This window comes from Aethina tumida, chromosome 3, assembly GCF_024364675.1.
Source record: "Aethina tumida isolate Nest 87 chromosome 3, icAetTumi1.1, whole genome shotgun sequence".
NCBI lineage: Eukaryota > Metazoa > Arthropoda > Insecta > Coleoptera > Nitidulidae > Aethina > Aethina tumida.
Window position 1 is genome coordinate 12,725,965 of NC_065437.1, and position 26,666 is coordinate 12,752,630.

The 26,666-nt window shown below is 36.7% G+C and overlaps 7 protein-coding genes across 15 annotated transcripts in view; 2 read left to right on the forward strand and 5 right to left on the reverse strand.

Annotated features, from left to right (window-relative positions):
• LOC109603448 (transcriptional enhancer factor TEF-1) overlaps nt 1–1,851 on the reverse strand; it is a 67,805-nt gene extending 65,954 nt beyond the window's left edge. Inside the window, exon 1 of one of the 5 annotated variants that reach the window (XM_049965754.1) lies at nt 1,707–1,851. Coding sequence is in view for 2 of the 5 variants with exons in the window: in XM_049965752.1 (XP_049821709.1) it covers nt 1,149–1,158 (10 nt within the window). In the remaining 3 variants the exon portion in view is untranslated. Of the gene's footprint in view, nt 1–1,148; nt 1,622–1,706 lie in introns of those variants that run through there. The other 4 variants (XM_049965755.1, XM_049965752.1, XM_049965756.1 and 1 more) reach the window with 4 other exon arrangements.
• A 505-nt stretch (nt 1,852–2,356) lies between these two features.
• LOC109601006 (gonadal protein gdl) lies at nt 2,357–3,084 on the forward strand. The gene has a single exon (XM_020017205.2). The coding sequence runs from the start codon at nt 2,478–2,480 to the stop codon at nt 2,997–2,999; it is 522 nt and encodes a 173-aa protein (XP_019872764.1). The 5' UTR covers nt 2,357–2,477; the 3' UTR covers nt 3,000–3,084.
• A 185-nt stretch (nt 3,085–3,269) lies between these two features.
• LOC109601005 (post-GPI attachment to proteins factor 2-like) lies at nt 3,270–5,309 on the reverse strand. The gene is made up of 4 exons (XM_020017204.2): nt 4,857–5,309; nt 4,527–4,794; nt 4,249–4,467; nt 3,270–4,178 (listed from the first exon to the last, which is right to left on the reverse strand). The coding sequence occupies exons 1-4, from the start codon at nt 5,010–5,012 to the stop codon at nt 4,045–4,047; spliced, it is 777 nt and encodes a 258-aa protein (XP_019872763.2). The 5' UTR covers nt 5,013–5,309; the 3' UTR covers nt 3,270–4,044.
• Nucleotides 5,310–6,866: 1,557 nt separating this feature from the next.
• On the forward strand, nt 6,867–9,106 carry LOC109601004 (juvenile hormone esterase-like). Of its 2 annotated transcripts, XM_049965189.1 has the most exons (11): nt 6,867–6,963; nt 7,028–7,165; nt 7,217–7,342; nt 7,397–7,550; nt 7,603–7,788; nt 7,841–8,040; nt 8,093–8,267; nt 8,321–8,468; nt 8,522–8,651; nt 8,709–8,850; nt 8,903–9,106. In XM_049965189.1, exons 1-8 carry the CDS (start codon nt 6,916–6,918, stop codon nt 8,353–8,355), a joined length of 1,062 nt encoding a protein of 353 aa, XP_049821146.1. In that variant the 5' UTR covers nt 6,867–6,915; the 3' UTR covers nt 8,356–8,468; nt 8,522–8,651; nt 8,709–8,850; nt 8,903–9,106. The 2 variants fall into 2 exon arrangements, with proteins under 2 accessions (XP_049821146.1, XP_049821145.1); XM_049965188.1 differs by lacking the exons at nt 8,522–8,651; nt 8,709–8,850; nt 8,903–9,106 and having other exon boundaries at nt 8,093–8,328.
• Nucleotides 9,107–9,157: 51 nt separating this feature from the next.
• Nucleotides 9,158–11,590, reverse strand: LOC109601002 (cholinesterase 1). The gene is made up of 9 exons (XM_020017202.2): nt 11,443–11,590; nt 11,255–11,386; nt 11,046–11,199; nt 10,296–10,678; nt 10,064–10,241; nt 9,842–10,008; nt 9,673–9,790; nt 9,492–9,618; nt 9,158–9,439 (listed from the first exon to the last, which is right to left on the reverse strand). The coding sequence occupies exons 2-9, from the start codon at nt 11,315–11,317 to the stop codon at nt 9,253–9,255; spliced, it is 1,377 nt and encodes a 458-aa protein (XP_019872761.2). The 5' UTR covers nt 11,318–11,386; nt 11,443–11,590; the 3' UTR covers nt 9,158–9,252.
• A 648-nt stretch (nt 11,591–12,238) lies between these two features.
• On the reverse strand, nt 12,239–13,829 carry LOC109601009 (probable cysteine--tRNA ligase, mitochondrial). Its single transcript, XM_020017209.2, has 2 exons — nt 13,100–13,829; nt 12,239–13,050 (listed from the first exon to the last, which is right to left on the reverse strand). Exons 1-2 carry the CDS (start codon nt 13,812–13,814, stop codon nt 12,251–12,253), a joined length of 1,515 nt encoding a protein of 504 aa, XP_019872768.2. The 5' UTR covers nt 13,815–13,829; the 3' UTR covers nt 12,239–12,250.
• Nucleotides 13,830–14,188: 359 nt separating this feature from the next.
• Nucleotides 14,189–26,654, reverse strand: LOC109601011 (spectrin alpha chain). Of its 4 annotated transcripts, XM_020017211.2 has the most exons (14): nt 26,508–26,654; nt 20,364–23,274; nt 19,198–20,304; nt 18,761–18,802; nt 17,399–18,398; nt 17,145–17,340; nt 16,713–17,089; nt 16,307–16,657; nt 15,903–16,243; nt 15,588–15,850; nt 15,477–15,500; nt 14,838–15,271; nt 14,615–14,781; nt 14,189–14,560 (listed from the first exon to the last, which is right to left on the reverse strand). In XM_020017211.2, exons 2-14 carry the CDS (start codon nt 23,244–23,246, stop codon nt 14,432–14,434), a joined length of 7,314 nt encoding a protein of 2,437 aa, XP_019872770.2. In that variant the 5' UTR covers nt 23,247–23,274; nt 26,508–26,654; the 3' UTR covers nt 14,189–14,431. The 4 variants fall into 4 exon arrangements, with proteins under 4 accessions (XP_019872770.2, XP_049820921.1, XP_049820920.1 ...); XM_049964964.1 differs by lacking the exon at nt 18,761–18,802; XM_049964963.1 differs by lacking the exon at nt 15,477–15,500.
• Between the last annotated feature and the right edge of the window lie 12 nt (nt 26,655–26,666).

A 26,666-nucleotide genomic window follows, 5' to 3' on the forward strand; every position in this document is an offset into this window, starting at 1 on the left:
TTGGCGACCAACTTTAGTTAAAAAATATATTTTACTAAACATTTCATTCAATATTTATTTAAAGAAAACTTATTATTACATAATAATATTGTGTTAGTTTGAAATATATAAAAATATAAAGTTAACCAGAATTGAAAATATTCGCAAGCATTAGCGCTCAACTTTTACTAGAAATTATTTTACTAAATATTTGAATAATTAATTTAACAAAAATCATTATTACGTATTAATTTGAATGTATTAGATAGAAATATATGTGATATCTTCAAAATCAACCAGAACTGGAAATATTCGTGAACATTGGCGCCCAACTTTTGTTAGAAAATATATTTTACTAAACATTTCAAAATTTATTTAAAGAAAACTTATTATTACATAATAATATAATGGTGATAGTTTGAAATATATTATAATATAAAGTTAACCAGAATTGACAAATTATTATTAAGCATTGGCGCCCAACTTTTGCTAGAAATTATATTTTACTAAACATTTGAATATTTAATTAAAATAAATCATTATTGCATACTAATTTGATTATTATATATAGAAATGTATATGATATCTTCAAAATGAACCAGAATTAGAAATATTCGTATATATTGGCCCCAACTTTTGTTAAAAAATATATTTTAGATAACTTTTTGATATTTATAAAATATATACTTGTTAATTCTTATTAATTTAATTATATTTACTCGAAATGTATACATATAATCACTATAATTGTCAACAATTTAAATTAAACGAACGAGAAAATTGGCGCCCAACTTTTCATATTGAACTTTTATTTAACAAGTTGGTCTGAAAGTTTCAGGAATTGTTGTCATTGTGCACTTGTCGGTTTGCACCGAACAAACATAGATAAAACGGCCATTGAAACGTATTTTACAGGTAAACTGTCGCAGACGGACATAAACAAATCGTCACCGAAACCGAAACCGTCTGGTTCCGCGAATTAAAAAACCATTAAACGAACATTTTGGTGAAAGTATTAGCAAAATTATTTCGGGGTTGAGGTAATTCAACGGACGTGATTAACACAATAAACGAGATGATTATGAGAGAAAATAAAATAATGAGCTGATACAGTTTCGTGGGGTGTTTTTTTTTGGGAAAATGAATTTGTGCCACAACAAGTAATATACCTAAGTACATGCCAGTAAAGTTCGTGAAGGGTTAATAATCCTTTTTGGTGGCGCACTATTCGGAGCCGTTAGAATCAAATCCTGGAGCACTGAACGAACAAATTGTGGGTGTTAAAACAAAATAAAAATCACATCACACAATCATAAATTTGGGGCACTGTTCAGAGTGTCAAGTCAGGTCGGTTGCGGGCGCCCGATGATCCAACTGGAGGCACATCCGATCCGATTGTCCGCCGTCCGTCGTCCGTCGACCGTCGACCGTTGTCCACTTGCATTTCACTATGTGCACATTTACCAGGAAAAACGGAATCGATTCCGATTGAATTTGGTCCGACACACACGTTTCCGTAGCGCAATTGCGTTATTTTCAAATTCAAAATTCGAGTGGAACGAGGCCCGCCGACGATGACAATCGTCGGGAGTTCGTAACAACAAGCATGACAAGTATGTAAAGTATTGGAGGAATTGTGGACACATTGCTCGCATTCTAACGGATAATTTAGCCCGAAACACCGCACGAACTGTATGAAAACCGTGCTTAAACATCTAGGTACTTACCAAAATCGAAGATGCGGCCCTCTTCGGCGCGTTTACGGATAATTAGGACGGATTTTCGTCCGTAAATATGAGGAGTTAGTCTGTTATTGGTATGCCAGGAATGGTACAAAGAATCTAGACAACGCGATCGCTACCGCGCACACGCTACGCGCATAGTAAGCGTTCCGAAGCCAGTTTTCTTCCGTTCCTCTCCTCTGCTCGTTGCGATCAAAATACGTAAATAGACGCGTCTGCTGGAGGGATGTAACGACCATCTGTCGGTCGGTAGCGCATTCACTCATTCACATACACAGTTAACATTTTCCTATACATTTATTAAGCTTTTCTTATAAATTTAAATTCGTTTATTTATTACATAATTCTTTCTTACAAAATTATAACAATATCAGAGCAGAAACAACACTTCCATTATTAACTACTAGAAATCCTCGACCCTAGAGCTAATTTTTTTAATTAGAATTTATTTTTTCTTGGCTAGTAAAATTGTGATGTTCAGACATTTTAAATTTTACTATTGATTTGTATAATCCTAAAGTGTTTAAATAACTTCCAATTTTTTAAAGTTAAATGTTTCATTTTTCATACCTCTATTTAGTAATCTCCATCTATTACCGAACATCCGTACTATCACTGTGATTTAATGGTTAAATTGTATAGCGCCATCGCATACTTATAGTTGACGTATCCTAACCTATAGAAATGTTTATTTACAATTTTGAACCAAACAACTAATGAGTATACTTAGGTTGAGTTCTACAGCGGGTTAAAATCATGGACGAAGAGAGCCCAGAGGTGCTTCAAAAGAAGCTCTATTTTCTGTTAGAGCAGTTACAAAACATGGCAAGGGACTTGCCACCAAAATACCAGATGCGACTGCCCTACGAATTACTCTCGAGCTTAGCGAATTGCCTTCTGAACGAAACAGTGTTCGAAATCGTCAAAGGCCTGATGGAAATCCAAAACGTGACCGAACAACACCTGTACCAACAACGACTCCAGTTCATAAACATGAAAAAACAGGAAGAACAGGAGATACTCAAAACGTACGAGAACGACAGGGATCGAAAGATCGAGGAGCTGCAGAAGTTCATGGTGCGGCAGAAGGAAGATTTGAAGAAGTTTGACATGAATTTGGTGCTGCAGCTGGACCAGAAGGTTTCCGATCAACAACAGATCTTGGAACAAGCTGGAGTGCCCGGATTCTATGTGACGTCCACTCCCATCGAGATTAAGGTGCAGATGCATCTGTTGGACTTTCTGTTGAGGTTGAGCAAAATGACTATTCCGGTATAAACTAAATTAAAATTTTAACTTTAAGTTTATTTAAATGAATATGTATATAAATTTATTATTTGTTAATATAAAATTTATTTTTATAGTTTTGGGGTCTTTTCAATATGGATAACACTTTTAAATTATATTTATGTTAGATATTCAGCTGTGATATGCTGAAAGCAACAAGTTGCACAATTATTTTACATTATTATCTTTAATAACAGTTTGTAAATAGTTACATTACAAATTATAGAATTTTAGAAAATGGAATTAAATTTTACCTTTAAATATGCACAAATTTTGCTTAACGTTTATTGGAACAATATAGATATGTATACATTTCATTTGACTAGGTTTCAATAAATTATGTACTACTGTGGAAGTCCTTACATAAAACCTACATAATAAACAATTTTAAAATGGTAAAATCTAAACATGCGTGTTAGATAATTATTATGATTGGTTATACAGTATATAAAGAAATAAAATATCCTTATACTAATCTACAAAGAAACTAAACATATTTTGTTAAGTATAAAAAGTACCCTCATTGTGTAAATGCTTTTATTGTTTGGACAGTCACAAAAAATTGTTATGGAAGTTCAATAGTGTTTAAATTAATCAGTCTCATAGAAATAGGTACTACCAATTGTCTTAGAAATGCATAAAACAGAAATTCTTTCAGGAGATTTTAATGCAACTGTTCAAAGAATAAGCACATCAATTTGAATCAAAAATTTATTCATTATTAAGCTTTACATGTTTAAAATTGCAATGAATTTAATATCTTGTGGTCCTATCATTGTATAGATTTAAATAATTAGGTGGTTCGGTGATAAAACATCGAGATCTGATTAGTTGCCGTTTTGGAAAATTGAGCAAACTTATTTTATTACGTAAAATCCTGCTAATAACGAAATAAAGTTATCACAAATAATTAAGAGGAAGAACTAACTAAGTTGATACTAATTGAGATTTATTTAAAATGAGTATCCATCTTTAAAAATTGCGGTTTACCTTAAGATTTAATTGACTAGCTATCTTTAGGTGACCCAAAATGTGACTATTCGATTTTATTTCGGGGAAGCTCCCGCGCAATAATTATATCCTCCGCTGAAAAATCGTTGATTATTGTGAAGTGAAAGTAGACGTTCGCGGTCGCTATAATGTATTCGCACAACGCGAACATGCTGAACGCTGGAGCAAAACGCAAATTACACAAACATTAAATTTTTGAAATTCGTCTTTATTGCATTCAAAACCTTACCCATTCTGTGACAGAGAAGCCTGTGCTGCAAAAAGAAACCGACGAGTCCGATAGTGCTCAGAATGGAAATTAAAAACAGTTTCTTCTTGTACTTCACTTGTTCGCTGACCGATTCCAAGTCGTTTCTTGAAGCTGCCACTTTTTTTATTGCATATATGTTCGCCAACATGTGACACAAGCTGCTCAGCACGAAAACGATGAACATCTTCTCGTGAATCGCTGAATTCGAAATGTATTTTAACTTTGAAATATACTTTTTAAGCGGCTGCAAAACTTACGGTAGTTTTCCCTGTTGGAAATGTACGTGACGCCAGTCAGAGACGCGGCTTCTATCGTGTTCAACCAGAACGCGACGTCCAACCACATTTCGGCGGCTTTCTTAAGATGCTGTTGCGACGATTGGTCGATCATATTTTTTTGATATGCTCTGTAAACTGCCGCAATTATGAACCTGGGTCCAATGTGGACTGCCACACTCATCCTCCAAAAGTATCGTTGCGGGCTTATCCCCGTTATCGCACTAATCGAAGGAATTATATTAAATACCTTTAAAAAGTATTTAATTATTTAAAGTAGTCTAAAGTTTAATTTTGATTTTGCACACTTACTTGGCAGTGAGTCTCATGCACATCATCAGTTTGAAACAACAATCCGGTAACGAAGCAAACGACAAGACAAATCAACGGACAAAGTAGAGCAAATAGACATAATTTTCTGAAGTTATGTTTGTAATGTATGATCAGTTTATTGCTGTTTTGTTCCATTTTAGTCAGTTGTTCTGTGGGAACCACTAGTACTTTCAACAATAGAACAAATGGAAATATACAGGAAGACTGTTGGCTTTTTTCAGTTCAGGTGGTTGTAGATTCAATTTATGTCAATAAAACATTTTTGTATTATTTTGAAAATTTTCCATGTAATAATTATTGAACAATGCCGTTAGGTTAGATTATCGGCTTTTTGTTCTGCCAACTTAAGATATTTTGCAAGCTTGTTTTCATGTTGGAAAATGATATCTCATGAAAATTGGTGTTTGAAATCCGACATAAACACAATACTCATAAATTAACATAATAATAAATGATAAAAATAGATATAAACATTGAATTTATTCAATGGAGTTGAGACAATCTTACAGAAATCTGCTATACCGATATGTAAACGATGCACGTGCAATAAAATTTGCCTTTTTAAAGAAGTTCATTGAATCCATAATTTATTTATAAAATAAAACCAATTTATTAGTTAGGTAATTATTATTGTTCAATTAAAAAAACTATGTTTAATAAAAATCTATATATAGATTAAACATTAAATGTTAACTTTAATATACAGTGTGGTCCATTTTAAAAGCGAAATACCTTAAAAAAATTTTTTTAGTCCAGTGTCATTCTTTTACGAATAAAATCAAAATCTATTGGTAATTTTTTATACATAACAATTGAAGATATATCAATCTAGCAAATTATTTATATTAAGTTTAACTATGCTACTGGATTAAGCACCCTCTGAAATGGGTATAGAACAAATTTCATAAAAAATTATACATATTCATAATCATGTGGAAAAATTATATTCTTATGAATTTATTCTTTTTAAATAAGTAAGTTGTAGATTAGACGTCAAAACTAGCTCAATTTATCTTATTTTTCAACGATATTGAAATATTATACAACTTTGCTTTCACCAATCGACTGTACAATCCAATGTATTTGTCCCATCTTTTTTGTGGTAAATTAATTACTCATGAGAAAAACTTACCTCAGAAAAGAAGAATAGTTAAGAAATGTAACTACGAACCTACGATAAAAAGATATGATGTGATAGATTATACAATTAAACGGTGTATTGATTGAAATAAAGTTTGAATATTACGAGTATAATATTCGAATATTATCGAGAAATTATCTTTGTTTGTTGAATAGCTTTGATTAAAAAAAATAAATTTATAAAAAGATAATTTTTAATTTGTCCACAGAATTAAATATTCATATTTTTTAATGAAATTTGGTATACAGCACAGTAATTCATCTGAATCCTGAAAGAGACATCATGTGCAATAGAAACAGTAAGTCTCCCACTATGGGACAGACTTCTACTGTCTATATCATGCATGATGTCTCTCTCTAAATTCAAACGGATCAACAGCTTTTCTTACTGTATACCCATTTCAGAGGTTCTTTAATTCGGGAATGTAGTTATATGTGGTATAAAAAATTTGCTAGTATGATTTCCTTCATTTTCATATTCTAAAAATGAACCAAGTTTTAGTTTTATGCCAAAAACGTGGTGTCTATATGTACATATTTTCAGGCTTCACATTTTGTAAAAAAGATTGTACAAATCGGACTAAAAATATAATTTTTATGAGATTGTTCCACTTTCAAGTACTGTATTTTATTGTAGTTTAAAATTTCAATTTGAACGCAATATCTTTAATTTTTTTCTTTTATATAAATGAACTACGTAATGTTTCCATTAAAAATTTTTATTATATTCTTGTTGAGATAAATTAATTATGGGCAATTCATATAAGTGCAAAGTAAACATAATTTTACGAAATACGCGATTTCTGATTGGTATTTTACAATTTATTACGATTTTTTTAAGTCAGATAACGCAATCATATAAAAGGCAATTGAGCACCAGCAGAACTCAGATATAAAGATGCCTTCATTGAAACTCGTTATTATTTCCTGTGTGTTGTATTCGGTCGTAAGTACTGTTATTACCATTATTCGTGAAATAAATTGCACTAAATTTATACAAACAATTTAAGATCGCCGATGATCCGATTCTAGAACTTCCAAATGGAAAAATTAAGGGCAAAGTCATCACAACTAGAGCAGGAGTTGATTTTTATTCGTATACCCAGATTCCTTTTGCCAAACCTCCAGTAGGCGATTTGAGATTTAAGGTAATTAATTAGTGACCGGAGGCGAAAACCGTTTAATTGTTGAATTTCAAGGCGCCCGAACCTGCCGAAAAATGGGACGGTACTTTAGATTGTACCCAAAGTACAAAGTTCTGCTACAACATTGGATCTAGCGATGAATCGCAAACTGAAGATTGCCTCTATCTTAATGTCTACGTCGTAAGTTTTAATAATAATTTAAATAAGCGCATGGAATGATTTAAATGGTTTCAGCCTGTCAATGGTACCGGGAATATGCCAGTTATGTATCATATTTTCGGCGGAGGATTTGTTCAAGGAAATGCACTGTTCGAATCCAACGGGCCACACTATTTTATGGAATATGGCGTCATAGTGGTCACCGTCAATTATAGAGTTGGGTCTTTCGGTACTATTCGTTTTGACCAAATTGAACACAATCAGGCATGTAATTTTTTTAGGATTTTTGTCGACAGGTAATACCGTGATTCCGGGAAATTTCGGCTTGAAAGATCAGAATTTGGGTTTGAAATGGGTACGAGATAACATCCATTATTTCGGAGGTGATCCGTCAAAAGTGACGGTCTTCGGGTTGAGTGCTGGCGGAGCCTCCACCACTTTTCATATTATCAGTAAACAATCCCAAGGTAGATGCAACAGATATTTTCTTTTTTGCTTTTGTTTAATTATGTTTTGAAGGCTTGTTCCGAGCGGCATTTGCCGAAAGCGGTTCTGCTCTAAATCCTTGGGCTTATCAACGATACGCCAATAAAATTGCATACCAATTGGCCACATTAATTGATCCTAACTTTAATGAATCGAGCACCAGTGAAAAATTATTATCTTTCCTGCAAACTGTTCCTGCTAAAGATCTGAACGCCGCCAGCAACAATGTTAATGTAATCACACATTTATAACGAGTTCAGAGCTAGTGAAACAATTTTATTTTAGGTAGGTTACATAGACGAAATGGCTCAAGGTTTTCATTTCGCACCAGTCGTTGAACCAGAACACGATGATGCTTTTATCACCGAAACAGCTTATGAAAGTCTGGAATCAGGAAACATTAACAAAGTCCCACTCATCATTGGCATGACCTCCGAAGAGGGACTTTATAGACTCAACAGTAAATTAACAAATGTTTGTTTCGAAGGGGTCATTTTACAAATTATATTATAGACGGATATTACCAGACGAACACCCAACATACGTGATCCCAGAAAATATGCATATCACTGACGAAACGACGAAAGAAACACTCGCTCAAACAATTAAAAAATTTTATGTTGATGGCAATTGGTATGATCACTTATGCGGTTCAATGAAAGTAAGTATAAGTGATTTAGTACTGTTGTATGTGTGTAATTCACATCATTACAGCAATTCAGCGATACATGTTTCAACAGACCATTGATCAAATACGCTCAACTTCAATCCAAATACACTGACGTTTATTTCTATGAGTTTGCCTACCATGGTGTGTTGCCCGGTTACAACTTATTCCTAGAAGGTAGTCTTCAAAGTTACTTCAATTTCGTTCATTTCATATATACTTTTTTATCTTCAGGTTGTGGTAAATGTAGACATGCCGAGGATGCTGACTACCTTTGGGCTTACGGTGGTAACGACCACATCAGTGATTATAGGGAGGAGGATATTTTGACTTCGAAACGATATCTCACCATGTTGACCAACTTTGCCAAGCATCTGTAAGATAGCTAGTTAGCTTTATAAATTTGAAATGATAAATGTTTTTCGCAGGAATCCAACGCCAGAACCGATAGAATTGTTGCAAAATTTGACGTGGACTAAAATGACCCCTGACCAACTCAACTATTTGGAGTTTGATAAAACTTTAGAAATGAAAGTCAATCCTAAACAGGAACGTTACAATTTCTGGGTCGATTTGTATGATAAATATGCTGTGGCACCTCTAGATACATATTAAATTTTGTTTTTCTTTTACGTCGCTGGTAGCTTAATTAAATAAAAATTAAAATAAATAAAATATGTTAATTCAAAACTTATTTATTGTACACAAATAATTATAAATCTAATCAACAATCACAGAAGAGATTACTTAAAATTTTCGACATTTCACTGGCGATTAACTAGTAGGTGTCAAAAGGTCTGACTCCAAAATCCTCATAAACTTTCTTCCACTTCTTATACGTGTCTCCCTTAGGATTCTCCTTTATCATCAATGATTCACCAATATCCACGTAAGTAAATGAATTACTTTTCACCTTCGGAACTTCCACATTATCCAACAATTCATCTTTTGTTGGAGTTGGATTTCTGAAAATGCGATTTATTAATTTACCCATTTTTAGGTACTGAATTTACTTACAAAGTTTTAACAAAGTTTGTAATCAACTTTATTAATCTGTCGCTGGTTCTTGCGTTATCCTTACTTTGAAATGTATGATCATTCCAAATGTACAAAATATCTTCACCATGGATCACAGGTTTGGGTACTAAAAAAGCACTTGGTCGAATTCTTACAAAAATTCAGGAAAATAATTTCTTACTTGATGTGTTGAACAACTTCAACTCATAAGTGAGTTCATAAAAATAAACGTCGGTGTACTGTCCCAAAATTTCCGCAGTTCTGATGATCGATTTTGAAAAACCGACGTCACTGAAATACTAAATAAATACTTTTATTGGCGAATTTAAATTTTCTTTTGTTATAATTACGTCTACTGCAGTCTTCAGATCATCCGCCAAACTGCCGTTAGAATAAATCTCTCTTATTGCTTTACCACATTCGAGCTTTTTTTGCTCATCTTGTATGTGAAAGTCATCGATTACCAAATTTGATACGGGGTTTTCGTAGTCTTCGACTTTTTCTTTGAATGATGGATCTACAATTAGTTATGTAAGTTAAAAGTGTATAAATGATACCAAAACAAAATTTACTTAGGTACATGTAGTAAAGTTCGTTGGAATTGAGCCCAACAAAAGTCGGTACTTTGTTAAAATCGCCTTTCAAGAAACTTTCGTACATGCTTTCGGTGATAAAGGCATCCGGATGTTCGGGCTCGATGACTGGTGCATAGAAAAATCCATTTATCATCTGTTCATTTCCAACACCCTCCTAAAAAATTGTTTATTCAACAAAATGCAAAACAGCAAAATTTGGTACCCTTACAGGAATCCTTCCCGAAGCAACATCGATATCCTTGGCCGACGCCAAAGTCATGAACATTCTTAAACTCAAAGACTCGAAACTCCTGTCTTGTCCGAAGATGTGAGAAACGAGTTGGTGAGCGTAATCCGAAGCGTTCCTTTGGTACGCAAATGGACAAAGGGCGGATCCGCTGGATAAGTATGCCGCACGAAACAGCCCTGATGATTTTTTACTCAACATGTGGTAAGCGACCGAAGCAGCTCCGGCACTTTGGCCGTAAATCGTCACCTTTTCTCGATCGCCGCCAAACAAATCGATGTTTTGTTGCACCCACTTCAAAGCGAGGTTCTGGTCCTTAAGACCGTTGTTTCCTAGAAGTACTGTATCCCCTGTCGATAAAAATCCTAAAAAATATTTATGATTATATTATAAATTGTTATATTTGACTTCAGTTGAAGAAGAATTAGTAATTAATTTATGAATTAATAATGATCGACATCAATTACAATCGATGAGATTAGATTGGAAAATACCCAAATCATAATCATTGTTTTTTATTTCAATAATCATTCTTATTTACCAGGAGGTACTTAAAATAATAGTAAAATGTACACGTGCACTTAATTTACTACTTAAACCATAATCATGATTAATTTTTAATGATTAATAATAAATGTTATATGATATATAACATTAAAAATTAAACAATGGGTTTATCAAATCAATTGGAACCCCATGAATAAAACAATAATAGAAATAATTAATAATTACCAAAAGGTCCCAATCGATAATTAAAAGTGACCACAACAATGTCTTGAGTCATAAAACGATGCGGTCCATACTGACTAAAAATGGAGCTTCCCTCAACAAATCCACCGCCGTGAATAAATATCAAAACTGGAAGTTTGGTTTTTTCACCAGGTGGCTAAAAATTTCAGTTCCCATTAAACTTGATTACATATTTATTAAAATACACTTACGATAGGTGTGTAAACATTTAAATACAAGCAATCTTCGTTTTCCATTTCGTTGTCTTTCTGCATTTGGTAGCAGATTTTTGTGTTCTCCTTCACATCCAAAATCCCCGTCCAATTTCGTTTCGGTACTGGAGGCTAAAACACGTGGGTTAAACAATTATTTGTTAAGAAATCCAAGATGTGACACTTACTTGGAATCTGAGAAGACCAACTGGTGGTTCGGCATAAGGGATCTCTTGAAACGAATAAAATATCGTTCCTGAATAATTTACAGTTCGTCCTCTAATTTTTCCTGTACCAATTTCAACTATTGGGTCATCTCCTAACTGAAAAATAAATAAAATTTAGGGAACGTAGATGTATAGTTAATAAATATTTACCGTGTGGTTTACCAAAAGGGCTAAACAAAAAATCACTATGGGACCATTCATTTTTGCACTTCTTATTTGAAATAATAAATACGAATTGTGGCACCGTTTTATATAGGATTTGTTTGGAAAAAACATGATTAATTTTTGTCTCGTCCGACTGATTCATATCTAACTTATCTCTATATTCGACGATTTTTCGATTTCCCTAGTCAAATTTCTCAAAATACTTATTTTTATCATGTTTTATATAAACACTTATCCAATAAATATTAAGGTATTGTCTGTGTTCAAATATTGACAAATATTTTAAATAAAATAACAAAGATTTTAAATATAATTTAATTTTAATTCTTTGTTAGGAAAAAACAGATAAAACTCCTCAGACAAATAAGACTCATCATAAAATTATGTGATAAATATTTTTGTACCTTATTGTGTTTTGTTTATTACGGAATTTTTTTAAACAATAAATCAGTCAATTTGAAATTGGTTAGTCCAAAGAACGTTAATCTATTTTTAAATTGATTATTATATAAATATAAATAAATAAAAAATGCTTGATCATTTGAGTAAATAGGTCAACTTACCTCAGTTTAAAAATAATAAACAATTTTATATAAGTATATATTTATTTTGACCAAGTAGAAACTTTACCATGATCTTTAACAACAATTCCATGATTACCAAGATTATTTCTAACATTATCACACAGTTTTAAAACTTCTTTATTTTTTGAAACTAGACCTAAAGTTCTCACATCCTGCCTAAAATTATTTAAAATGTCCATCACTTCAACAAAAGTATGATCACTCAGATTGTTTTGGTCTTTGAGACTTAAATTAAAAATATCTAAAGTATTTACAAGTAAATTTACAAAAGCAGTCACATATACAAGATCTTTTTCATCTGTACTACTTCCAGAAGAGTGCAACATAGAATTAACAGTACCAATAGCTTCATTCAAGCACTTTATTACTGAAGGAGTATCAAAATCGTCGCACAATGAATGATGTATTTTGTTAGAAGTATCTTCAAGTAATGTTCTTAAAATGTCACTATTAATTGTGCCAGTTAATGTGCCATTTTTAAATTCATTGCAAGCAATAATAAAATTTTTATATTTGTTTAAATAACTTTTGGAAGTTAAAATAAAATCATCGCTATATTCCATAAAAGATCGGTAATGTGACATCAAACAAGCCATACGAAATTCTTCAGGTTTCACATTTTTTAACATTTGTTGAATGGATATAGTATTTTTTAATGATTTCGACATTTTTTCGTCGTTTTTAAGATGTAAATGTCCAGTGTGTAGCCAATAATTTACCCATTGGTTGTTATCATGAAATGCACATGATTGAGCTTCCTCATTTTCGTGATGAGGAAACCTCAAATCAATTCCTCCTGCATGAACATCAAAATTTGAACCTAGAAACAGTCGTTTTCAAATTTAGTTATTTAAATGTTTAATATTTACCAAATAGGTGTGTGGCTAAGGCAGAACACTCAATGTGCCAACCAGGTCTGCCATTTCCCCAGGGGCTCTCCCAAAATGGTTCATCAGGTTTGCTGCCCTTCCAAAGAGCGAAGTCTGCTGAAGACTTCTTCACTCCAGTTTTGTTATTTATGTCGCCGACGTTTTGTAGTTTGCCGTAGTTGTTGTATTTAGTTACGTCAAAATAAACAGAATCGCCAGATTTGTAGGCATATTTTTTTTTAATTAATTGATCTATAAATTTTATTATCAAGTTAATGTTTTCCGAAACCCGCACAATTATGTCCGGTTTTTGTACTTGCAACAGTGACAAGTCACTAAAAAATTCTTTTTCATATTTGTTTGCAATTTGTGTTGTACTCAGCTTTAATTCGTTACTCCTTTTAATAATCTTATCATCTATATCGGTTATATTCATAACAGTGACTAAGTTTAATTTAAAATATTTTTTTAATATGTTCTGTATAATATCGAGTTTTGTGTAACATGCTCCGTGTCCAATGTGACTGGAATCGTAAACTGTGGGGCCACAACTGTACCATTTTGTGAGATTTTGGTCCTTTACGATAAGAGGCACTTTGGTTTTTGTCACGCAATTATAAATTTTTATTCCAGTATCATGGCCTGTGGGTAAAGTCCAGTCGTGGCTTTGTGAAAAATATCGAATATAATTGCCCTTTTGAATATGTTTAAACATGATAAAATAAAATTAGGTTATGTGGTATATTGGAACTATTTATCAATTTTAGGTTATTGAAGCTATTTTTTGCTCGGATGTTGCTGGATGTAGGCATGGATAACGTAACAAAATATTTTGTTCTGAGTTTATTCAATTTTTAAAAGGCCAATCAAATTTTTGGTCTCTTGATAAAGTAATTTTAGAGCAGGCAGGATATAATGATAGAAATTATTAATCTAAATAAATCGATTACTTTTATATTTTAATTCAAACTTTGATGAAAACGATTTTCTAAATGCAAATGATTTAAATTAAGAAGTTTAATTTATCTTAAAATAATTACGTAACTCAAACCTAAGAGTTTGGTTTTTGGGAGTAAATAAAATAATGTGTAGCAAGCAACCAGCATTTATTTAGAGGATTATAAAATATTTTTTAACTTTTTCAGCCTTAAAATAAATATAAAAAGTGAAACCTGCCCAAAAGCAGCCATAAAACTTTGCAGAAACAGTGCAATAAACATCTTAGGGTAATAAATATAATTCCATTAAATATTTTAATTAGTTAATAAATAATACGATAGCCGTTAAATATGCTTTAATATATTGTGTGCAACATTATTAAACCTCTAAATGCTAATTCTGGAAAAGTGTACGGGTAAATTCTATATAATCCAGCGCTCCAGGTATCGAACGTTCCGATTTAGGTTCCACGTACGGTTTCATCCTGCTTATGCAGTAATCCGCCATATCCTTCGTCAAATTCTATAAACAAAAATTAATTAGTACAAGTAAATAAGGGGGGAACAATGATTTTACCTGGTAGAGCTCTTCCTTGGTTACGTAAGGACGGTCTCCAGCAGTGATAGCACGGAAGGCCTTTTCGATTTCCTCGGAACTTTGAACATTTTCGGTTTCCTTGCTGATCATGAACGCCATGTACTCTTGCAGGGAAACGTATCCATCGCGATTGGGGTCCACCAAATCTAAAGAAATGGTTAATTAAAATGGGAACTCGTATAAAACTTAATTGTCTCCTCACCTAAGATAGCATCGAATTCCGGATCGGGTTGTCCCTCCTCCACCATCGGCAAATCGTAGCCGAGGGCCCTCAAACAGCTCTTGAATTCGTGATGGTTCAACTTGCCCGCCTTCTCCTTGTCGAAATGCTTGAACATCATCGAGAACTCCTTCAGAGCGTCCTCGCTGACACCCGATTGATTCCTGGCTTGGATCTGTTGCTCCAAGTTGTGCTGCATGCGCATTCCCAACTGATCGAGTTGATCCCATTGTTGGGCCAGGCCGACTGTAGAATGTTCAGTGTAACGGTTGTCGAGGATCAAGTGTTCCTCGAGGATCGCTCCCAAATCCTCGATCTTCTTCAAGTCGGAGCGATGCGCGCGAACCTCTAACGTCTTCTTCTTTGTTGCGTCCAGTTGGTCTTCCAGAGAACCGGATCCCTCCATCATTGATGTGCTGATAAACAAAATAATTCATTTGTACACAAATTTTTAAATTATTTACCATATACATGTTAGATTTGATGTAAATATATCAAAACTCAACACTCAAGGTTTTCTCTAATTAGTAATGTTAACAATAATGCTGAACTTGAAGCGTTTAATACGAATTCACGGCAAACTTGTTATGAACACGACAAAATCACCACTCATTAATTTACCCGTCCCATCCTAAAATCCGGTAACTGGAAATAAAATTATTCTAAAATTCCTATCTCCATTAACATTTGTATCTAAGGATATACATTTAAGTAATAAACCTGTATCCTTACCGTGTCTCAGTAAGCCAATGATGGAAGGAATTGGCGTGCTTAGCAAACTCCTTGCGGAGCTTGTCGTTCTCCTCTTGCCTCTGGGCCTCTTTGTTCAATTCCTGGTCGCGCTCGTGGATGATCTTTTGCAGGTTACGCCAAGTTTCCTCCAACGCTTCCATGTTAAACCAGGTGTACGGATTCGGGCCGACGTTGAAACTCTTGATCTTCTTGTCCAAATCGGCGAGGGCGTTAAAATCGTCCTGGGCACTTTGAAGCGACGCCTAAAAATTAAAGTTTAATAATGTTTTCGAAAATGTTAAACAAGGGACTTACTCTAAATTGTGCGTGCGCTTCTTTCAACGCTCTGATTTCCTCGATGGAGTTGCACCTGACCGGGTCGGTCAGATCTTCTTCGGCGTTTTCAAACCAGGAGTTGAACGCGGACGCCTTCTTGGCGAACTGAAGGAAGAGCTCTTCGATGTTCCTGAACTGCTCCTGGGCGGCCAAAAGGCGACGTTTGCGATCGCTGGAGTCGGAGAGCAGTTTTTGCCAGCGTGCGATTACGTCCTTGTGTCGCTGCTGAATGGCCGGACTTTGGTCGTGGTTAGCGGCCACCAGTTGGTCTTTTAGCGAGGTGATGTTCTGGATGCCTTCGTGTTCGAAAGCGCTCAGACCTAAACAAAATGATCATTGTAGTTAGATTTACTAAGAAAATGCAGTGCAAATATTGTACATACCAGCATCGAAAGTTTCCTGCTTGGTCAACAGAGTCTGGACACTGGACAAGTCTCGGCCTAGCTCGTCGCTCTTGACATAAGTCTCCTTGTCGGCGATCCAACTTTCAACAACGTCGGCCTTCCACATGAATTGCAGATAGGCGGAGTTGTCGACCAACCTGGCCTTGCGACGACCAGCCAAAGCGGCCAGATGATCAAGTTTGGTTTGCAGTTGCTGACAACGTTGTGAGATGCTGTCAGAGTGATGATTTGCTGCAGCGACAAGACGTTGACCATCGTCGGCGATGCCAGCACAACGATCGCGATGCGCTTGGAAATCGGTCTCAAAGGCGTCGTGTTTCTTCAATAACCCTGAAGAATAATGCAAATAAATATGAGAATAAACAATAAGATGATAATGTCGTACCTTGAACTGCAGCCATGGTGTCTCCATAGTCCTCAACACCTAACAGTTGTTGTTTCTCGCTGATCCAGGCCTCCTCTTCTTCGACTTTGGCCAAGAACTGTTGGAAGGTCAACGATTCGTCTAATTTTTGGCCTCTGGTGGCGGCGAGTTGTTTCAATTCGGCCCACGCTTGGTTCAATGCCTTGAGACGGTGCTCGATTTCTGGTACGCCGAGATTGGAAACGTCCATCAGTTTTTCACCAGCTTCTTGTACCGCTTGGATTGCTGGCTCGTGGGAGCCGAGCTCGGCCTCTAGACGTTTGTGTTTCTTTTTCAGATTCTGGACGCCAGTTAAGTCGCGACCGTAGTCGTCCGAGCCAACCAACAACTTCTTTTCCCTATAAAAATATTAATTACCTCCTATGTACAACGTCTATTTTGATGCATTCTTACTTGATCCATGATTCTTCATCAGCGATGTCCCTGAAGAATTGGTGAAGAGTGTTGGCCTCATTGAGGCGAGCTTGGCGATGAGCGGCCAAGTTCTTGATCCTTTCGTATCGTTCGTTGATCGATTGACGTTTCTCTTGAATAGAAGCGGTATCGAATTGTCCGCTCTCGATCAAAGAGTCAGCTTGGTTGTTCATATCTACATTTAAAAAATTAAGTAATATTTGGGTTGTTGCATAATTAATTGAATGGTCTACCTTTGATTCTATCCTCGTGGGCTTGAATGTCCGCCTCGACCAACTGGTGCTTCTTCATTAAGTTCTGAACGGACGCAAGATCCTTTCCGGCATCCTCACTGGTCAACAGACTCTCAACTTCGCCCAGCCAGAAGTCCAGATCTTTGACGGCCGCAATGTAAGTTCTTTGCTTGTTAGCCTCCTTGAGCTTGAGTGATTTCTCGGTAGTTTTCTGGGTGAGGAACTCCCATTGTTCCGCAATCGACTCTAAACGCCTCTTCACAGCCTCCTCGGAGCCGGCACATTGACGTTTATCAATGAGGTTTTCACCATTTCCGATTACAGATTGGATACGATCGGCGTTGGCTGCCAATTCGGCTTCGAAGGCCTGATGTTTCTGGTGCTTGGACTGAATGTTAGCAGGGTCCTTGTAGCTTTCTTCGGTCGCCAGTTGGAGCTTTTCGGCGATCCAGTTCTCTATTTCGTCGGCGTCACGAGAGAATTGTTGCAACGTCTGGCTTTCGCCCAATTTGGAACGTTTTTCAATGAGGGCGTCTTTGAGATGGCCCCAACGATCCAGCACTTGTTTGCGTTTGTCGTCGATGGTGGGTGAGGCGTAGTGTTCGTTTCCGATCAGTTGATCAGCAAGCCTCTGCAGGGCGGCGATTTTCTCCTCGTGAGCGTTGATGGCCTTGTCGAAGTCCTCGTGCTTCTTGATGAGAGCTTCGACGTTATCGCCATTCGAATCGACTTCGTCGGATGCCAGGAAGGCTTCTCGGTCCGACATCCAGTTCTCAGCTTGTTCGCAGTCCCTGTTGAACAGGTTCAGGTCCAGATTCTGGTCGAGTTGGACGCGACGTTCGATCCATGCAGCCTCCAGTTCTTCTCTCGCCTTGTTCAGTTGTTCGAGCTTTTCCTGAATCTCGGGACTGGCGTAATGGTTGGAGTTGAGCAGTTGCTGGCCGAACAGCTCCAACGCGTGGAATGTTCCGGTGCGGGCGTCGATTTCCGTGCGGTGTTCCTAAATTTGAAAAACAGTCGTTTTTAAAAGCTGTTTGGAGGAGTCGTTGATGTAAGAAGATAAGACACATGGTTGAACTGAAAGGGCGTTAATGTGGCCCGGTTTGGTTGGTTAAAATTAGTGCGCAGGTATAAAACACTTTGTTTATTGAGCAAACTAAAATAAACAAAGGTAACAGTTGTTGAAACTTTTTTAAAAGCGGCTGTGGAACAACAATTATGATGTTTGATGTCCCAGAGAGAATCTGTTTCGTCGAAAGGAGAAAAATGTTAAAAATTTCGGGTGGTAAATGTTTAAGGGAAAACAAACTCAAAAACCATATTAGTCGGGTTACTGTTCACACTCGGGTGCAATTTTAGTACCTGAGGAATTCCATAGCGCGCGTCAATTTCAGCCCTGTAGTTCTAGAAATTACCACAATGCTATTAAACAACGTCCTAGGAATTTTGGTTGACTCATTTTCAAAATGCACATGCATTAAGTCATATTTCATATAAATATAAATATATACTTGGTGGTTCACGTAACTTTTCGTTCTCCATAAACTTCTTATGAATAAGTTTGGTGAATCACCCTGTATATAATATATAATCAATAGCATGCTTGAAATGTTTATCATATTGTATTTAAAACAAGTTTCTGAAATCCAAAAAATGGGTATTTATTACTAATCATTATTAAACTACATTTTCATGCAAAATTAACTATTCATTCTAGAAGAATACATTTTGAAAATAAGTCTTGAAATCCTCCTGGCTCTTTTTTGAAGTGCAAACCCTACAATCAGTTCGTAACTAACCTGGTGTCTCTCAATCAAGGCTTCGGCGCCGGTGACATCGGTGGCCAGTTCATCGGTCCTGACGAGTCCCAACATCTGGTTGATCCAAGCCAAAAGGTCGCGATGATCATTGAGGAATCGCTGCAAGTCGTACGAGTCGAGAAGCTTCTCCTTCCTGCTGTTGGCCTTGGCGGTGAGCTGCGTCCAAAGTTTGTTGATCTCCTCCTGTTTGATCAAGGTTTGTTCGGCGCTTTCTGGATGGGTTTGCACAAGTCGGTTGGCGATTTCGTCTAACTGCTTGATCTTGTCGCCCAAAGCAGCCAGATCGCGTTCGAGTCCCTCGTGTTTCCTTTGCAATGCCTGGACGCTGCGCAAGTCCTTGCCTAAATCGTCGTTGTTCAATGCATCGTCTTTCTCTTGGATCCAGTCCTTGGTTTCGTCGACGTCACGATGGAAACGTTGCACCTCGTGAGCGGATCCCAATTGATTTGCACGTTCGGTGCTCAATTGCTGCAAGGAGTCCCACTTCTTGTTCAGCTCCTCCATCTGGGTTTGGATTTTGACGGCGGCTTCGGTTTGACCGAGAGAAACTAATTGGAGGGCGATCTGGTTCATCTCAGCTAAGCGGACTTCGTTCGCCTTGAGGTCGGTTTGGAAGTCGTCGAATTTCTTTTGCAAAACTTCCACTTGTTCCAAATCCTCTCCGACATCTTGCACTTGGGCGTGCATCTCTTTGTCCTTGATCCAGTTGGCGAGTTCCGCAGCTTCACGTACCAAAACGTAGGCTTTAACGGTTTCGTTCAACTTGTTCTGACGTTCTCTGGCCGTTTGCAACAGTCTCTCGTACTGGGCGTTGATTTGAGCCTGCCTGGCTGAAATGGAGTTGTTGTCCAATAGGTTTTGTTGGGAGGCTGTTAGTCCTGCGTCCACCTTCTTGACGTATGCCGCCGGAACGAAACCTTGGCGATCGTGAATCTCTACCTTCCACCAGTCCTTGTTGTTGGAGTTCAACAGGTGCAACAAATCTCCCTTTTTCATTGAAACTTCACGGGCAGACTTTTCGGTGTAGTCGTACAAAGCTTGAACAGTTTCACGACCAGTTACATCTACAACTGGTGGTTCTTGTTGCTGCAAAAATTGGAGCATAATATATTAAACTGAATAAATAAAAAAAAAATGGTTCTTACCCTGCAGTTTCTGGCTTGTTCGTTCAGTCCCTCAATGGTCTGGCCGAAGGCGATCAAGTCGCTCATCAGAGCTTCGTGCTTCTTAAGCAAAGCTTCCGACGAATCCTCGTCCTTTCCGTAGTCTTGATTCCCGACAATCGGCTCCTTCTCCCTCATCCAGCTTTCAGCTTCGTTGGCGTCGGCGTAGTACTGATGCGCCTGCAACGAGTCCTCCAAATCTTGTTTTCTCTGACCGGCCTTTTCTTTCAACGAGTCCCAGTGGTTGGACAACAGTGTGACCCTATTTCTGATCTCATCGGTGGCGAAGTGTTCATCCTCCATCATCTGTTTGCCGGTATCCAAGACGTTGGCGATACGTCCATCGTGGTTGTTAATTTCAGCCAGGACAGCTTGGTGTTTCTTAATGAGGTTCTGAACGCCAATTAAGTCGCGACCACGGTTGGTGGACGCTGCAATGGGTTCCTTCTCGCGGATCCACGCTTCCTCATCTTCGATATCGCGGAAGAGTTGTTGCACCTGCAGAGAGTCGAGGAGTCTTTGCTTCCTAACCGCCAATGGGGTCTTAAGAGCGGCGTACCTTTCACACAACACCTTCTGTTTCTGGGCGATGTTGTCGGCATCGAAATGGCCCCTTTCGACGAATTGGTTGGCCGCCTGTGTGATGCCCTCGATTCTGTCTTTGTGCGAGGCAACGTCGGCTCCCAACAAGGCGTGTTTCTTCTGCAAGTTTTGAACGGAAGTCAAGTCCTTGCCGTAATCTTCGGACATGAGCTGTCCTTCGATTTCGCTGAGCCACAGCTCGACGTCTTCGATGGTTCGGTTAAACTGTTGCTGTTGGCTGGCGTCCTGCAGTTTCGAGTTCTTTTTGCTGGTGGCTTGTTCCAAGGTCTCCCACAATCCAACGATCTCCTCCAGTCTGGATTGGATGCGGGGCGCGGCGTAATGTTTGGCTTCGATCAACTCCTGGCCGGTTGTCGAGATGTCTTCGACACGGCTCTTGTTTGCTTGCAGTTCTTGTTCGAAGTTTTGGTGTTTTTGCACCTTTCCTCCGAGATTGGTTGGGTCCAAATAGCTTTCGTCAGTGGCGAATTTCAATTTTTCGTTGATCCATCCTTTGGTTTCATCGCAATCTCTTTCAAATTGCTGCAGTTTGTATGCATCTTCGAGGAGAATGCGGCGTTGGGTGCTCCTCTCTTTTAATGCTTTGCGACGTTCCAACAGCATAGCTCTACGTTGAGCCACATCGTCGGCGGCGTAATGTTCGCCATCGATCAATTTGGTTGCGAATTCGTCCAGAAGTTTCACCTTCTCTTCTTGTGCAACTAAAGACTTTTCGAAATCTTCGTGCTTCTTGATCAGAGCTTCGACTGAATCGAGCGAGTCGCCAAGATCTTCGTTGGCCAAAAATGCCTCCTGTTTAGTCATCCAAGTGTCAGCTTGCTCCGTATCTCTGTAGAAAAGTTGCAAGTCCATGCATTGTTCGTACAACACGCGTCGTTCTTCCCACAATGCGGACAAGGAACTCTTGTCGGATGCCAAAGTAGATAGTTTTTCTTTGATTTCGTCGCTCGCATAGTGTCCCTTCTCCAGTAATTGTTTGCCGGCTTCGATGGTGCTGTTGAAGCTGTCCTCCCTAGCGTCAATCTCACCTCTGTGCTCCTGGTGTCTCTCTAGCAAAGATTCAGCTCCAGCCACGTCTTTTGCCAGTTCATCGGCTGAAATGATGGCTTTCATGTCGTTAATCCAAGAGACCAAGTCCCTGAAATCGGCCAAAAACCGATGCAAAGCATAACTCTCCTCCAATTTGTCCTTCCTCTCCTTGGCCTTGCCGGTCAGACTTCTCCAATATCCTTCAATTTCTTCCCTTTTCGCTTGGATTTGATCTTGATGGTCGGCATGCACGCCACTCAAACGGTCGGCCTCTTTGCCCAAATTGAGGACTTTGTCTTCGAGGGCGGCAAGGTCGCGTTCGACTCCTTCATGTTTTCTTTGCAATGCCTGGACGCTTGCCAAATCTCTTCCGTAATCGTCGGAAGAAAGAACCACGTCCTTCTCCGATATCCACGTAACTGTTTCGTCTGCGTCGCGATTGAATCTCTGGATCTCGTGCGCTCCATACAATTTATCTTGTCTCAATAATGTCATTTGTTTCAATCTGGACCAGGCGTTGTTCAACTCTTCTTTCCTGTTGATGATCGTGTCTCGTTCCGGATGGCCGTCCTGTAACAATCTGTCAGCCAAATCGTTGACCTCCGTCACCCTGTACTCCTGGGACGCCATATCCTTTTGGAACTCGTCAAATTTGCGTTGCAACACCTCGACATGTTCCAAATCGTGACCGAACTCTTCGGTCGACAAGAAAGCGCTTTTCTCGTTAATCCAGAACATGACCTCGTCGCAGTGGCGGATGAACTGCACGAGCACCAATGCCTGTTGTAACTTCTGTCCCTTCTCGGCCAGCTTCGACAACAGCAACTCCCACAAGCGGTGCAACTCCTCAAGTCGCCTGCGAATGGTTTCCGACTCGTAGTGGTTTTGATTGATCATCTCCTTGCCCTGATTGTCTAGGACAACGATCGCATTGCTGTGTGCGGCCACCTCAGCCTCAAATGCCTGGTGTTTTTGGATCTTAGCTTGCAAGTTGGTGGGATCCTTGTAACTCTCGTCGGAAGCGGCTTGGAGTTTTTCCTGGATCCAGCTCTCGAGCTCATCGGCATCCCGTTTAAAATACTGGAAACGACGCGAGTCCTCGAGCTTCTCTCGTTTGGCGCGTGCGTCTGCCTTAAAGTTGTCATATCGGGTCAGCACCTGCTGACGACGTTCTTGAATGTCCTCCGCGGTTTCGAGGATCTTCACCTCCTTAGGGGGTGGGATCTGGTCCATGTTGACGCTTGTGATTCAACCAAGCCGTCTAGAAATTACATAATTTATATAGTTATTATATATGGTCATTATTACAACTTTTTATAATGTTAAATATTATGGCATAACTATTTTACTTAACGGACTGTTAAAATAATATTAATTTACCAATATTATTTTATTCACTAATCTAAAAACTGATTTTCTTACTTTATAAATATATACATTTATTTTTACTAAATTGAGTTGGACGTAAATATAGCAAGGATTTTTTATTAACTACATGGGTAACATTTAATTTAACTAATGGAATAATATTTTTGCGGTTAGTTGTACTTCAATTTTTAACATTTTCAATCAGTTTCAACGTAGTAATGAATAAACACGACACATAAGGCAATGTGACGTGGCAAAAACATGAAATATCACTCAGAATGTTTCGAATATTTTATGTAAATTCCGCACTTAAAGTGATGTTGAAAATCGACACAAGCCACGAAAATCCACTCCTAGGATAGTCAAAATTATAAGAAGACTCTCTCCCTCAAAGATTCTCGTAAAACATCAAGACAAATCACGGAGAAAGTTCAGACACAATTTAATCTAGACTTTAGTAGCAGACAAGTGAGAAGTCGCCTTATTAATGTGGTACCACATACCCGAGTTGGAGTAAAAAAACACCATTACCAAAGAAAAACAGCAACATTTACAAAATCCCACATATCATGGACTCAGGAAATATGAAACACTGTCCTTTGGAGTGACGAAAGTAAATTTAATTTGTTTAGGTCGAATGGTAGAACCTTTGTGAGACGGCCAGTTGGCAACGACACCATTGTAAATATCAAATTCCTATGATTAAACATGATGACGGAAGCCTTATGGGTTTAGGGATGCTTTTATTATTTTCAATACAGGGTCATATTGGAAAACACCATTTGCCTAGGAAAAGATGCCACTTTGTGCATTATTAAAGAGTGGTTTAAACTAGTAGCTAAAAGATAAAAAGAAATTATAAACATAATTCAAATGAATTCAAAAGTAATTATACTAACAAACAAATCAAGAGAACAATTATTTATATTAAACAAAGAACAGCTTTGAATAAAGTTTTTAGATATTGTTAAAAGAGGTGAGTTTAATGAGTAGTTTGGCCTGATCGTGTTGCTATAAAATGTATGGGTGTGTCTACTATTATGTTTATTAATAAACTGGGTCAATCCACCAAAAAGTTATATAAAAGTTTATAAAAGAAAACCCTCTGTAATTCTCTTATATTCCAATAAACCAACCCTACTAAAATTTAGTTTATCTTGAAAATGGGATTGATTTTACGAAACAAGTATTGCATTTAAACACATTAATATTTAAATTATTTTTTGTACATCAGTCACATAGGATCCCAATTTGCAATTGTAAATCCTTTTAATTGGAAATAGAATTCGTCAACTCTAATTAAAGCTGAAGGAAATTGAACTGAAATTTAGTTTAAGAACTGTTAGTGGATGGAGAAAGAAATTATTTAAACCATACAGGAGCAGTGGCAACAAATTCCTGTTGACCCTTTGCAGAGACTGGTAGATTCTATAAGATACCAAGCAGTGATAGAAGTCAAAGGTCACGCCACAAAATGTTGAAATATTTGAGTTATTGTTAATTTTTTGTGAATAATAATAATAAAATATTACTCTTTTTTTTTGAGATTAATGGACCGATCTTGCAGTAAATTAGATGTAACAAATTAGAAAAAATATTAAGTTACATTTGTAACAAGCTGAAAATTGTTGTTACTTGTTTCTTTCAGACTCGTTAGACCAGAATTATAATTTTTCTTATGGCACATGATACAGTTTGACTATAACCCATTATTAATTAATTATAATCAACAAGACTCCTGGGTAAATAATTGACTGAATCAACATGGATCATTGTACTAGTATAACTTAAGTTTCGATAATTTTGCCCAACGAAATATAAAAAATATTCGCAGTACATTAAATAAAATTAAATTGATCAGCTGTAGTGAACACAACAATAACTGTAAAAACAATAAACATTACAATTACCGGGATCCAATTTTAAAATCCTTTTAATACATTTTAATAAGATGCTATAATTATTATGGAATATTTTGAAAATCAAATTTTTTAGTCTTATTATTTGTAAACTTAGGTACAATATGATTTATGTGGGTGGGCTAATGTCACACTATAATTAATTAATGAACATTTTTATTATTGAATCAACATTTATGGGGCCAAATGAGTCATCCTTATTTAAAGTTATACGAGGTCCCAAGGTCTACTCTTTTATACCATGATCTCACATATGTTTAACATCTGTATACGTTAAATACACCAAATATTTCATCTATTTTTAGTTCCACTCCGAGATTTGTTCGACACTTCCGAATTTTTTTACTGTCTAACCGGATATAAAGTTTAATCTTATAAGATGATTTGAAAAGCTATATTTACATCAGTGTAAAGTTTAAAAATTATCTAATCTAAGTACAATTTCGTGTCATAAAAATGTCAAACCAGTCACAATCACGGATAATGTTAAATATAGAATTAATAAATTAATCGATCAATCTATTGGAATTCTAAAAAATACAGTAATTGTGAAATAAAACAAAATTATATTTGGCACTTTCACTGAATTGATGAAAGCTGATATAAATCTAAATTCAACACACACAAAAAATTAACAATTCATGAGGGAAACACAGGAAATTACACTCAATGTTTCAAAATAATGAACCTAAAATATCCACTCATAATCGTCCATATCTTCTCAAAGATAAAAGGATTACAATAACGATGACATAATTTGGGTGTGATGAACTACAGCAAGTCAATGCAGTCAAGAACACAGTATTATTGACCTTTTTTAGGGTGAAACGGATTGATCCACTGAATCCGCAAACAACCGCAGTGCAAAACCCGATCAATTTCATTACTTCATGCCAAATTCCTGTCTGTGGTACTTAAGTGTAATCAACTGACTTTTAAATTAGTGATAATTTATCACCGTTATAAAATGGCAAAACAATTTTTTATGTTTTAAAGTTTTAGAGAAACTATTATATATAAATAGCAAATCATATTATTATTATTATTATTATTAACAATAAAACAAAAAACTATTAAATAAAAATATACACAAATATATACAGGATATCCCGTCAATTGAACCAAATAAAACTTGGGTGTGGTACAATTAGTAACGAAATATGCACTCTATTATGCCAAAATTTTGTACAAAAGTGAGTGAACTCACCAAAAAAGTTTACACAAACACAATTAAAAGTTCACGCACAATATTTTCGACGAAAAAAATATATTTTTCTGTGTTATCTCACAAACACAAAATGGAGGTTCGTGTAAAACTGATACGAATCACAACACAGAACACCGGCTACCTACAGATAGTCAAATG